Source organism: Garra rufa, chromosome 19 (assembly GCF_049309525.1).
Source record: "Garra rufa chromosome 19, GarRuf1.0, whole genome shotgun sequence".
NCBI lineage: Eukaryota > Metazoa > Chordata > Actinopteri > Cypriniformes > Cyprinidae > Garra > Garra rufa.
Genome location: NC_133379.1, coordinates 30,794,704 through 30,807,823, shown reverse-complemented (window position 1 = coordinate 30,807,823; position 13,120 = coordinate 30,794,704). Strand labels below are relative to the sequence as shown.

General features: G+C 31.6%; 1 protein-coding gene across 2 annotated transcripts; it reads left to right on the top strand.

Moving 5' to 3' along the window:
- Positions 1-345: 345 nt before the first annotated feature.
- Positions 346-10,538, top strand: slc31a2 (solute carrier family 31 member 2). 2 transcript variants are annotated; one of them, XM_073824848.1, is made up of 4 exons: positions 346-515; positions 2,764-2,830; positions 7,370-7,640; positions 8,896-10,538. In XM_073824848.1, the coding sequence occupies exons 1-4, from the start codon at positions 510-512 to the stop codon at positions 9,053-9,055; spliced, it is 504 nt and encodes a 167-aa protein (XP_073680949.1). In that variant the 5' UTR covers positions 346-509; the 3' UTR covers positions 9,056-10,538. The 2 variants fall into 2 exon arrangements, with proteins under 2 accessions (XP_073680949.1, XP_073680950.1); XM_073824849.1 differs by having other exon boundaries at positions 346-555.
- The last annotated feature ends 2,582 nt before the right edge of the window (positions 10,539-13,120 follow it).

The following is a 13,120-nucleotide window of genomic DNA, read 5'->3' as shown; positions in this document are numbered from 1 at the left end:
GCGTTTATTAAAGCCGTTTTTATTTATTGCTTTATTCGTTGTATTATAACAGATTTGTATTTAAATACATCAGCTATATATTTGAAGCAGTTATAAATCTCGCATCTGATTGTTTACCTTGTATTTATTATTTTAACACAAATAAAACAAATGCACAGACCTTTCGTATTCATAAACACCGTATTTAACATGTTTTAATAGACGTTAAATTGCATTTATAAAATCATTTAGACTGCTATTTCGTTCTAATTAAGTTTTTTGTCATTTCCGCATCGCACTGAAAGGACTTCAACTCCCATAATCCTTTTCGGCACATATAAATAAAACCTCGTGATGTAACGGCACTCTTTTGTTGGGGCTCGGTTCTTCTCAGCTGTTTGGCACGTAAAAATGAGGCGACTGAGATGCAGGTGGTAATGAAAGTTGTATTTTGGCCGTGAGGTGAGGGTCGTTTAATCTGTCTTACATTTCCCTGAGCTCATCTTTAGAGAACTGCACGCGTGTTCAACATGAATGTAAGTTGGACTGTCTGTCTGCTGACAATGACATGTATATGTAAGTTCATTGATTTTACGCATTTAAGTATAATCAGTTTAGCACTGCTCTTCAAAATAAGTATGGACTTCTTTAGGTAATAGCCTTTATAATGTCATTGAATGTTCTTGCATTTTATGCTATCATTTACATATAAATAAATGCATCTGTATCTGAAACCTTGTTATTAGGTAAAGAAAGATTAAATTGTTGCTGTTTCTTATTATATGGGTATGGATTTTTCTTTTTAATACACTAAGGGGTTGTAATACTTAAGGAAAGTTCTTTCAGAATAAGGAAATTACATTTATCATCATTTTTAGCCCTCTATTTTGGGAACTGACAGCTTTATTCATCATTTACTTCGATTACATTCACTTTTATTGCTTTAAATAAAAGTAAAGGTAACTATAAGGATGTTATTCTGTCTCATCTCCTTTTGTGTTCCATGGACAAAAGTAGTATGTTTTGCAAATTTGTAAAAGCTACCAGTCAAAAGTTTTTGAAGAAGTGTCTTCTGCTCACCAAGCCTGCATTTATATGATCTGAAGTACAGCAAAACAGTAAAATTCTTAAATATTTTTACTACTTAACTGTTTTCTACTTGAATATATCACAATGTCTTTTATTCCTGTAATCAAAGCTAAATTTTTAGTATCATTACTCCAGTCTTCAGTTTCATGCTGCTATGTGTAGTTTGGGATTGGTATGATTTAAAAAAAAAAAATGTTTTTGAATGTCTCTTCAAGGAGGCATTTATTTGCTTAATAATACAGTAAAGCCAGTAATATTGTGAAATATTATGACAATTGAAAGTGTTTACTGTTTCAGTATTTTGAAATGCAATTTATTTCTGTGATCAAAGCTAAATTTTCAGCATCATTACTCCAGTCTTCAGTTTCATGATCCTTCAGAATTCATTCCAATATCATAATTTGCTGTTCAAGAAACATTTTTTTAGTATTACCAATATTTAAAACCCTTAAGTTCATTTTTATTCAGGATTGTTTGATGAATAGAAACACCCAAAGATCAGCATTTGTCTGAAATAAAAAGCTTTTGCAAGAAATTATAGAAATCTAGCAAGAATGCTTTAAATTGATCAAAACGGATGATAAAGACATTTATAATGTTACAAAATTCACCAAAGGAACCTGAAAAAATTCTATTCAGATGTTTTCAACATAATAATAAATGTTTTTTAACAGCAAATCAGAATATTAAAATGATTCCTTATGGATCATGTGACTGGAGTAATGATGCTACAAATTAAGCTTTGAAACCACAGGAATAAATTACATTTTCAAATATATTCAAATAGAAAATTTTTACTGTTTTGCTGTACTTTGGATCAAATAAGTGAAGGCTTGCTGAGCAGAAGAGACTTCTTTAAACAACAATAAAAATCTTACTGTTCAAAAACTTTTGCAAAATGGTAAAAACAATCCTTTTCACTTATTTTTACACTGAAGTTGACCAGGCAAATAAAAGATGTATTCATGTGAGAGCTTACACAGCTGCTCCAAGTCAAGATAACACTGGCAAGTTCTTGATAGGGCGCAAATGTATCAAAAGCCACTTGTCTCCAGAACAGAAGATATGCAGTGCCGGACACAATGTGTACAGGAATTCTCCACTGTTTGGAATGAGTTGAATGGAATTCCTAAATTTTGCTTCTGAAGACAGAACTGTAGATTTACTCATGATTATAGCAAGATGTGGAATGTTGTTGTTCTGGAGCGTAACAGGGACCTCCTTGTCTACTTTCTGCACTACCTGCAGAACACTTGTTAGTACAAGTTTTAATGTGTCACTCTTCATGGTGCTTTTTCTCTGTAATGTGACTGTCACGAGTAAATAGCATGGCTTCCTCTACCACCCTTTTATGACGTCTTTCAACATTCACACCTGCAGAAGTATTGTGAAAAGCGAAAACCTCAAAGTCAGCTGTCATTCCATTCTAGCTTCTAGCTTGAGCTACTAGGGTAATTTTAAGCAAATCAAGCCAAAAGCAAAGCTTGATGGCTTTGAATACTTTCGATGTGGATAGTACTAGTTAAACAGATGTTAAGGATTGAACATCACAGACTGGTAGGATTGGATTACCTGTTTTGACAAGGTAGTGTTTATGGACTCTTCCCACGGGATGGGTTGACAGTCAACCCTCAATGGAAACTTGTCACTAATTACAAGCCTGCTCATTATGCTCTTGTGTTTTGTTTTTTGCAGATGCACTTTGAAGGATCCAGCAATGTCACGTTGCTGTTTGATTTCTGGGATGTGCGTGGGCCCGCAGGTATACGGTTTTACAAACAAGATCAAACATGATCATACAGAATGCATACATGCAGAATGACCGTTTATACCAAACCATATTGCTTTCTTTTTTTACTTAAATGCAAATGTTGTATAACCTCTTACATGCAAAGATGGCGATTATTGACAACCTCAGATTTTTGTTGTTTCACTTTCACAGCAGGTTAAAATATCACGCTGCTGCTTTATCTGGACAAACTGTATCATTAAAAAGAGGAAAGACTCCAGCTTTGTTATTTGACCACTGTTTTTTATAAAACTAGGTAGCAAAATACAGGTTATATAGGTTACAGTATTTTCTTAATTTATGTCAGGTGTGCAAAATAATAAATCATATCTAGTCAGAAAGACTCATGAGCTGCAACCTTTTGAGTTTGGGTATGTCACTTGTGTCCCCATGTTTTCATTACATTCATTTTATTTTAGATAACTTAAACTAAAATTACTTAAACATTATTTATACATTTAAGCTGTTTTTTTAATGTAATGTTACTATTTTATTTTTTATTATGCTTAAAAAGATTTAACATTTTATTTTTGTGCCTAAGACAAAAACTAAAAATAAAAGATGAATTAAAATGATATAGACATTAAAAACGGAAAAATAATAAAAATGACAAAAACACAACAAAATTACTAAAATGTTTAACAAAAACGAAACGAGAAAATATAAATATGAAAAATAAAAATCAATGTATTAAAACAAACTATAATAGTAGTTATTTTAAATATAAGCTGCGGTTTTTCATGTAATGTTTCTATTTTATTTTAATGTCAACTTCAAGTTGTTCCAAACCAGGGTTATTATTGTTCACTAAAACTAATAATATAATATAATATAATATAATAAAATTGTTAATTGAAACAAAACAAATTAGTAAAAAATAAATAATACTTAAAAAAAATTAACACATTTTATTTCAGCCAGTGGCCAAGACAACATTTCTAATTTTGTTTTAATAAAACGAAAACCGAAAAAAAGAAAACATTAATAAAATCTATATAGACATTAGAAACAAAAAAACTACTAAAAAAAATTAAAAAACACAACAAAATCACTAAAACTAAAATGAAAAAAATTTAAATATTAATGCAAACTATAATAGTAGTTGTTTTACATTTAAGCTGAAGTTTTTCGTGTTATGTTTCTATTTTATTTTATTTTTTTGTTTTTAATTTTTAATTTAATTAAATTTTAATGTCAACTTCATGTTGTTCCAAACCAGGGTTTTTATAGTTGACTAAAACTAATAATATAATATAATATAATACAATATAATATAATATAATATACAAAAAATGTTAATGGAAACAAAACAAATAAAAAAAAGTAATACTTAAACAAAAGATATATACATTTTATTTTAAGCTAGTGGCCAAGACAACATTTCTAATTTTGTTTTAATAAAGCGAAAACCGGAAAAAGAAAACATTGATAAAATCGATATAGACATTAGAAACAAAAAAACTAATAAAAAAAAGCAACAAAATTACTAAAACTAAAATTAAAATATTAATGCAAACTATAATAGTAGTTGTTTTACATTTAAGCTAAAGTTTTTTATGTTATGTTTCTATTTTATTTTTTGTTTTTAATTTTTAATTTAATTAAATTTTAATGTCAACTTCATGTTGTTCCAAACCAGGGTTTTTATAGTTGACTAAAACTAATAATATAATATAATATAATATAATATACAAAAAATGTTAATGGAAACAAAACAAATAAAAAAAAGTAATACTTAAACAAAAGATATATACATTTTATTTTAATCTAGTGTCCAAGACACCATTTCTAATTTTGTTTTAATAAAGCGAAAACCGGAAAAAGAAAACATTAATAAAATCGCTATAGACATTAGAAACAAAAAAACTAATAAAAATGAAAAAAAAAAGCAACAAAATTACTAAAACTAAAATGAAAAATTTTTAAATATTAATGCAAACTATAATAGTAGTTATTTTACGTTTAAGCTGAAGTTTTTTATGTTATGTTTCTATTTTATCTTGTTTTTAATTTTTAATTTAATTTTAATGTCAACTTCATGTTGTTCCAAACCAGGGTTATTATAGTTGACTAAAACTAAAAATATAATATAATATAATATACAAAAAATGTTAATGGAAACAAAAAAATAAAAAATAAAAGTAATACTTAAACAAAAAAAATTATACATTTTATTTCAGCTAGTGGCCAAGACAACATTTTTTCATTTCGATTTAATAAAACTAAAACTGGGAAAAAAAAAAAAAAAAAAATATATATATATATATATATTAATAAAAATGATATAGACAATATGAAAATAAACTATAATAGTACTTATTTTAAATGTAAGCTGAGTTTTTTTTTTATATAGTATAATATTAAAAAAATTATAAAATAATTTAAAAAAGTAATACATTTAACACATTGTATTTCAGCTAGTTGCCAAGACCATTTTGTGGCCATTTTGATTTAATAAAGCTAAAACTGAAAAAAACAACAACATGAAAACAATATAGACATTAAAAATAAAAAAGTAATAAAAATGTCAAATACAAAATTAATAAAATGAAACTGAAAAATATCAATATAAAAACATTCCAAATATAATTACAAACTCTTTTGATATTATTTAAACAACAGGTAGACAATATTGAGTTGTATTTTCAGGATGCATTTTGACTGGTGGTGTGGTGGCATAGTGGTTAATGTGAGGTAGAAGAAAAAAATGTGCAGATTCAAAGCCTGCAAGGTATTACGGCTTCACATAGAGCCTAAAAGCATTAGTGTTATCTCAAACAGGTAATGGTGAGCTGAAAAAGTGGGCCAGTCAGTCAGTTTTGACATCAGGCTCTTCGGGTGTGTTGTGTAGACTGTAAAAGTTTAGTAGATGCATGCTCACAATAATGCCGTGGGAACCCCATAAACTACAGCTTCCTGATTTGGTTTGTTCCCTATTGGTTTCAGTTCCACTGAAAGGAGTCAAACAGTTAATGTGGTCATTGATATTATATGAATATTAGGATTGCTAAGATTTTTTTCTCCGTCTTGTATGCTTACCAAGGCTGCATTTATTTAATCACGAAAGCAGCATTGCTGTGAAATATTATTACAATTGAAACTAACTTTTTAAAATATTTTAAAATGTAATTTATTCCTCTGATGCAAAGCTGCACTTTCAGCATCATTACTCCCGTCTTCGGTGTCACACAATCCTTCAGAAATCATGCTAATATGCTGATTTGCTGTTCAAGAAACATTTATTATTATCACTGTTGTAAACGGTTGTGCTGCTTAATTATGTGAAAACAGTGATGCTTATTAGTTTTCAGGATTTGTTTTACAAATTTTTAATGAAATTTAAAGAACAGCATTTACTTGAAACAAATCTACATTATAAATGTCACTTTTGTACCAACCGAATGCATCAATTTTTTGTTAATTTATTTTTAACATTAATTAAAAAATGTTTAATATAACAATTGATTTAAAGATATTTGGTTTGATATTAATTTAACATTTTATGTGAACATTTACTTTTAACCATTATTTTAGCTGTATAAACCTGAAATATTTAAATAGTTTTTAAACTGTACGATTTTTAATTTTTTTATTATTAATAAGTCTCTTCTGCTCACCAAGCCTGCATTTATTTGATCCAAAGTACAGCAAAAACAGTACAAATATTTTTGGAACCATTTGTACTATTTGAAATATCTTTTTTCTATTTTAATATATTTTAAAATGTAATTTATTCACGTGATTTCCAAACTGGACTGATTTTTAGCATCATTACACCAGTCTTCAGTGTCACATGAACCCTTCATTAATCATTCTAATATTTTAGTTTTCTGCTCAAAAAACTATTATTTTTATTATTATGTTGAAAGCAGCTGAGTGGAGGTTTTTTTTTTTTTTTCAGATTTCTTTGATTAATAGAGTTCATTAATGTCTTTATCATCTCTTCACAAAATCTATCATCACAAAAGTTTTTTTTATTTCAGATAAATGCTCTTTGATCTTTTGAAAATGATCTTTGGATCTTTCTATTCATCAAAGAATCCTGAAGAAATCTAGTCCACTCTAGATTTCTGGATAATAATCATAATACAAAATTGCTGTTTTCTTGAACAGCAAATCAGAATATTAGAATGATTTCTAAAGGATCATGTGGCACTGAAGACTGGAGTAATGATGCTGAAAATAAACAGGAATGAATTACATTTGAAAATATATTTAAATAGAAAGCAGTTTTTCAAATGGTAAAAATATTTCAAAATTGCACTGTTTTCGCCAGACTTTGGATCAAATAATTACAGGCTTGGTGAGCAGAAAAGACTTAAAAAGCATTAATAACATTAAAAATGATAGTGTATTTCTATATAAACCTTTTGATCCTCACACCCCTTTAGACAACCCAAGTTAACCAGAATTTTCACTTTTAATTTTAAATTAAAGTTGCATTTAAAGTTAAACTAGCTATTTAAAGTGTAAAAAAACAGCCATAATGTCTCTCTCTTGGTTTCTGTACAGGGATGGTGCTGTCGGTTCTTGTAGTTCTAATGCTCACCGTGATCTACGAGCTTCTGAAAGTGTGGGAGGTCTCTGTCGGAAAACAGAAGCTATCCTTCATTTCACATCCACCCGCTCCGGTGCCATTCTCACCTGAACCGTCATGTTGTGCCCCTGTCATGAATTATCAAGAGGGAGGCTCTTCTCTGACCAACAGCCCCTCTGAGATCTCATTAGCTCCCACCGAGAATACAACCACCACTGCTGACACCACCGCTGCTACTAAGAAGAGGTAATGCTCACAACACAGAACCGGGAAAGCATTTTCCAAGAACTCTCATGACGTCAATCATATCAATCAATATAATTGGCCAGGTGGAAAGATAACCAATACGTTGTTGATTATTTATACCTCTTTTAGGTCACTTCCAGAATGAAAAAATCCGATAATTTACTCACCCCGTGTCATTTTAGATGTCTTTCTTTCTCCAGTCGAATAGAAATTGAGATTTCTGAGGAAAACATTCCAGGATTTTTCTCAGTATAGTGGACTTCAATGGTGGCCAGTGGGTTGAAGGTCCAAATTGCAGTTTCAATGCAGCTTCAAAGGGCTCTACACGATGCCAGCCAAAGAATAAGGGTCTTATCTAGCGAAACGATTATAAATGTATATACTTTTTAACCACAAATGCTCATTTTGCACTAGTTCGATCACACACACGACATAAGCTGCGTGTGCAAAAACTCCCATATATTGCAAAAAAGTGTTTTCTCAGGCATTTCGAAAAAGGAATATTTCGCAAAACACCAATGGAAATGTTTTTTACAGGTCACATTCAATTAAATATAGCCTAAATCCCACAAAAATTAATTTCCATGACTTATCGTGAGAGGAAAAAAATTACGTTTCTGTCGCATAACATCGGTTAATGGAAACACTGTCATTTCGCAATACTTTTTAATCGACATTAATAAAATGGTGGCAAAGTTTTGCGCAAATCTGTAATGGAAACGCAGCTAGTGTCAGTACCAACTTAGTTTATTACAAAGCTAACGTGCAAAGAAAGTCAAACGCCCTTTACAAAAAAAAATGTAAAACAGCGATTTCGGATGAAATCAGAGGAGAAAATGAAAGTTTTTTTTATTATTTTTTTTTGCCCTACCCTACCTTTTTAAACCAAAGTACGCAGATGAAGAACTAATCGCACATCGGAGCATTTGTGGTTAAAAGGTATCAATTTTTTTAATCGTTTTTAGAAAATGACACTTATTCCTTGACTGGGATTGTGTAAAGCCCTTTGAAGCTGCATTGAAACTGCAGTTTGGACCTTCAACCCATTGGCCACCAGTGAAGTTCACTATATGGAGAAAAATCCTAGAATGTTTTCCTCAAAAACCTTAATTTCTTTTCGACTGAAGAAAGACTTAAACATCTTGTATGACATGGGGGTGAGTAAATCAGGAAATTGTAATTCTGAAATTGAACTAATCCTTTGATGAATCTCTGATCCCTAACAAATGTCCATTTTGTCTCTTTCCGTCTTTAGCTGGCTTCTACACTGTCTCCAGACCGCCATACACATCCTGCAGGTGACGCTAGGCTACATGCTTATGCTCTGCGTCATGTCCTACAATGTGTGGATCTTCATGGGGGTCATTGTGGGATCCGTCTTGGGATACTACGTGGGATGGCTTTTTCTCTATTGAATAACATTTGAGAAAAGATGAGAGACCAAAAACACGAGGAGGCATCTCGAAATGTTGGTCTGAATCGACTGGGGACTCTAGATCAAGAGCAACAGGAAACATTTTCGATTTTATGATGCCAGGTTTGTGTGGTCATGATCAGTTGCACACTTTCGTTGATAAAATGTGCAAGAGAACCTTTTTTAACCATTATTAAAAGGGTTCACCCAAAAATGAAAATTGGCCCATTATTTACTTGCCCTCAAGCCATCCTAGGTGTATATGACTCCCTTCTTTCAGACAAATCCAATCTGAGTTATATAAAAATTATCCTTGCATTTCCAAGCTTTAAAATTGCATGGGTGGGTGTTTCTCTTCAACAGGTCAAAAGAAGTCCAATAAAGTGCATCCATCCATAATAAAAAGTGGTTTTCCTTTGCTAAAGTAAGGAAACTTTGCTACCTTTGCTCCTGTACGCAAACGTTGGTTTTGTACAACAGTGAGTGCAAGCTAGATTAAGGTGAATATTATTTTTGAATATGGATGTTTTTCTCACAAAAAAATGCATCAATTTGCTACAGGAGGCCTGGAGCCGCTTTTTATTATGGATGAACGCACTTTATTAGACTTCTTTTGACCTGTTGAAGAGAAATGCCTGCTTATTGCCATGATGAAGCTTGAAAGAGCCAGGACATTTTTTAATATAACTCTGATTGGATTTGTCTGAAAGAAGGAAGTCATATATGCCTAGGATGGCTTGAGGGTGAGTAAATAATGGGCTAATTTTCATTTTTGGGTGAACTCACCCTTTAGGGCTGTATTTTAAACATCATGCATGATTTATAAAATTGGTTAAAAGCCAAATTCTTAAAATGTTTAGAGCTTTGATTTTAATCCTCATTGGGAATGCAATATCTTATGTGAAGAACTAAGCGTTATGCCCAAGTGATTTTACCTTTGAGCTTGTACGATGTGAACTCTTGTTCAAACAGTTAGCACTGTACTAAACAGTAATTGAACTACTGATGTAATACATTAATTTTCTGTTACACAAATGAATGTTTAACTTCTCTTCTCTGAGATTTGCTTCAATTTAATTGTTGGTTTTCTGTTATTTCTGGAAATCATGCTAGTTTTGAACCTTGTGATTGTTGTGGGTCGTAGTAAACTTCCTACATGAGTCAAAATCAGGCATTCTTGTGTCATGCTGGAAATTACTGCTGAATAGCAGAACAAGCAATGGTTTGAACAAAACCACTGGTTAAAAAGAGAAATGCAAATCGTGTGGCCTTAGTTAATGTTCACCAGCAATACAGACACATGGAAACTGACTGACTGACTGAGAGCAGAAATTGGAGACCTACAATCTTCACCGCAATGATTTAAATGCACTATTAGTAATGTTCCTCCAGGCATCCTTTTAGTTTTTTTCCATTACCTAATTGTTTTTAAACAATATTTGTTTTTTATTGTTGAATGTATTAAAGGTTTTGACTACAAGTCATTACTTATTCTGTCATTAATTACTCACCCTCATGTTGTTCCAAACTCATAAGACCTTCATTCATCTTCGGAACAAAAGACATTTTTTGATGAAATCCGAGCGCTTTCTGACTCTGTACAAAGACAGCATAGCAGTGTTGCCAAGTTTAGCTGTTTTAACACTGTTCTTGTGGTGACCCCAATAACGTAGTGTAGAGTGGGGAAAAACACCCCCTACTGTTTTACCAAAAATAACCACAAGATGAAATCAAAATACTATTTTATTCTAACTATGGACTATGCTGACAAGAGTGACGTAAAAGTTTTTACCATGAGAAATGGCTTTCACAGTAAATTATCTAATTTTCAGCAGTAATAAAAAAAAGTGTTTTAAAGCTTGTTTTGTAGAACATCACAGTTATATATGTGTCCCAGGACCACAAAACCAGTCATAAGTGTAAATTTGTCGAAACTGAGATTCTTACGTCATCTGAAAGCTGAGTAAATAAGCTTTCCATTGATATATTGTTTGTTAAAATGGGATAATGTTTGTCTGAGATACAACTATTTGAAAACCTGGAATCTGAGGGTGCAAAAAAATCTAAATATTGAGGAAAATCGCCTTTAAAGTTGTCCAAATGAAGTTCTTAGCAATGCATATTACTAGTCAAAAATCAAGTTTTTATATATTTATGGTAGAAAATTTACAAAATATCTTTATGGAACATGATCTTTACTTAATATGCTAATGATTTTTGGCATAAAAAAAAATCAATAATTTTGACCCATACAATGTATTTTTGGCTATTGCTACAAATATACCCCAGCGACTTAAGACTGGTTTTGTGGTCCAGGGTCACATATGATATGAGAACAGAAGGGACTGTAGATGTGGTATGTGTTATTTAATAAAAATATAATTATATTTTCACAATGACAATTTTTTTTTTCTCAAACATAGTCAGTGGGCTAAAACAATGGGCAATTTGTTGTTGTTACTCTGCTCTGAACATCAAATCCTTTGTTTTCCATCAAGGAATTCTAACTAGTTGGTTGAATAAAAATGTTTGGATTTTATATTTAAGAATTACCTCAAGTTAGCACCAGGTAGCTAGTTAGCTAGCCAGTTAGCATCATCTAACAAAATGTTTCAAATAGGCTATTATAATTTTTGTAATTTATAATTATTGATTATATTCGTTTTAATTTTAAACTAAACCTGCCTGTACTGTATTTTTGTTAAAAATCTAATAACATGAAAACTCTGGACATTTTGCATACTTAATTTAAAATATATATCATTGTCACTAAAACTATGATAACTTTCCTGAACACATTTAACTTTTTACTCTTTTTTTTCACAGAAAAAAATAATTACACAGTTCTTAAGGGGGGTGTTTTCACCCACTCTAATCCAATATTTATCCCCTGGAATAGTTTTACCTGGCAACCCACCAAAAACAAAAACAATTTTTACTGAGGACCCCCTCGAAACACTAATGGGGGTTTGGTTGTCAAAACCTGGCAACCCGGAGAGCAGTGTTGCCAAGTCCGCTGTATTCAAGTGGAATTGGGCTACTAACACCGTCTGCGGGTTGAGGCGACCCCAATAACATGATATTTTCACCCCCGGGGTCCGTTCTTCATACCTCGCTAACTCAGTTAGCTGGATTTGATTGTTGACGATTTGGCATGATCTTGGATTGTTTGGTTCTTCGAAGCTCATCCTGGACTTGCTGTCATAGCAACAGGTGCGCAAGCTTAAACCTGCTCGGGAGCAGGCTTATTTCATGTAAACAGGATTTTGGCTGCGCTCCTGGTGGGTTACGATTGGTTGAAATGACGAGGTCACATCTGGGGCCTCATTTATAAAACTTTCTTACGCACTGATTTGATCTTAGAGTGTTCGTACGATCAAATCCACGTCAAAGTACAGATTTATAAAAACCGTCTTTGACGTGGAAAAGTACTTATCTCCACGTCAGATTCCAGCTTGGCATACGACCGTTTCCTTGTGGTAATGCCTGGTATTGCAGATAGTTCAGCCTCACTATAATTTGATTTCTTGCGCTTCTTTTTACTTGCCATTTTCACAGAGTTTTTGATTTAGGAATGAGCTCATTTTATATGTTAATTAATAAAGCAGGGGCGTTTTGACGGCGGAACATTCAGCTGCACACAATTCCACGATCATTTGTGATTTATAACCGAATGACTGGCGTACGCATGGATTTCGTGGTACGTTCGTTTTCTCTGAATCGCTCTTACGATCAAATCAGAAAAGTTCTTAGATAAAATCAAGGATGTTTTTTACGCAAATCTTTATAAATGAGGCCCCAGATTGGTTAAAGAGCACGACTGACGCGGACTGACTCACGTGGGAAAAGAAAATAATTTTGCAAGAAAGTGTAGAAAATAATTACGACGATTTGCACTACTATATATACACTACCGTTCAAAAGTTTGGGGTCAGTAATTTTTTTTTATTTTTTTTTTTATAAATTAATACTTTTATTCACCAAGGATGTATTGAGTTAATAATAAAAAAAATATTAAAAGTTAATAATAAATAATTTACATTGTTATATATATATATATATATAT

Coding starts and splice junctions, on each gene's coding strand:
- slc31a2 (XM_073824848.1), top strand. Junction 2,831..7,369: donor GGATGTGCGTGGGCCCGCAG/GTATACGGTTTT, acceptor GTTTCTGTACAG/GGATGGTGCTGTCGGTTCTT. Junction 7,641..8,895: donor ACCGCTGCTACTAAGAAGAG/GTAATGCTCACA, acceptor TTCCGTCTTTAG/CTGGCTTCTACACTGTCTCC.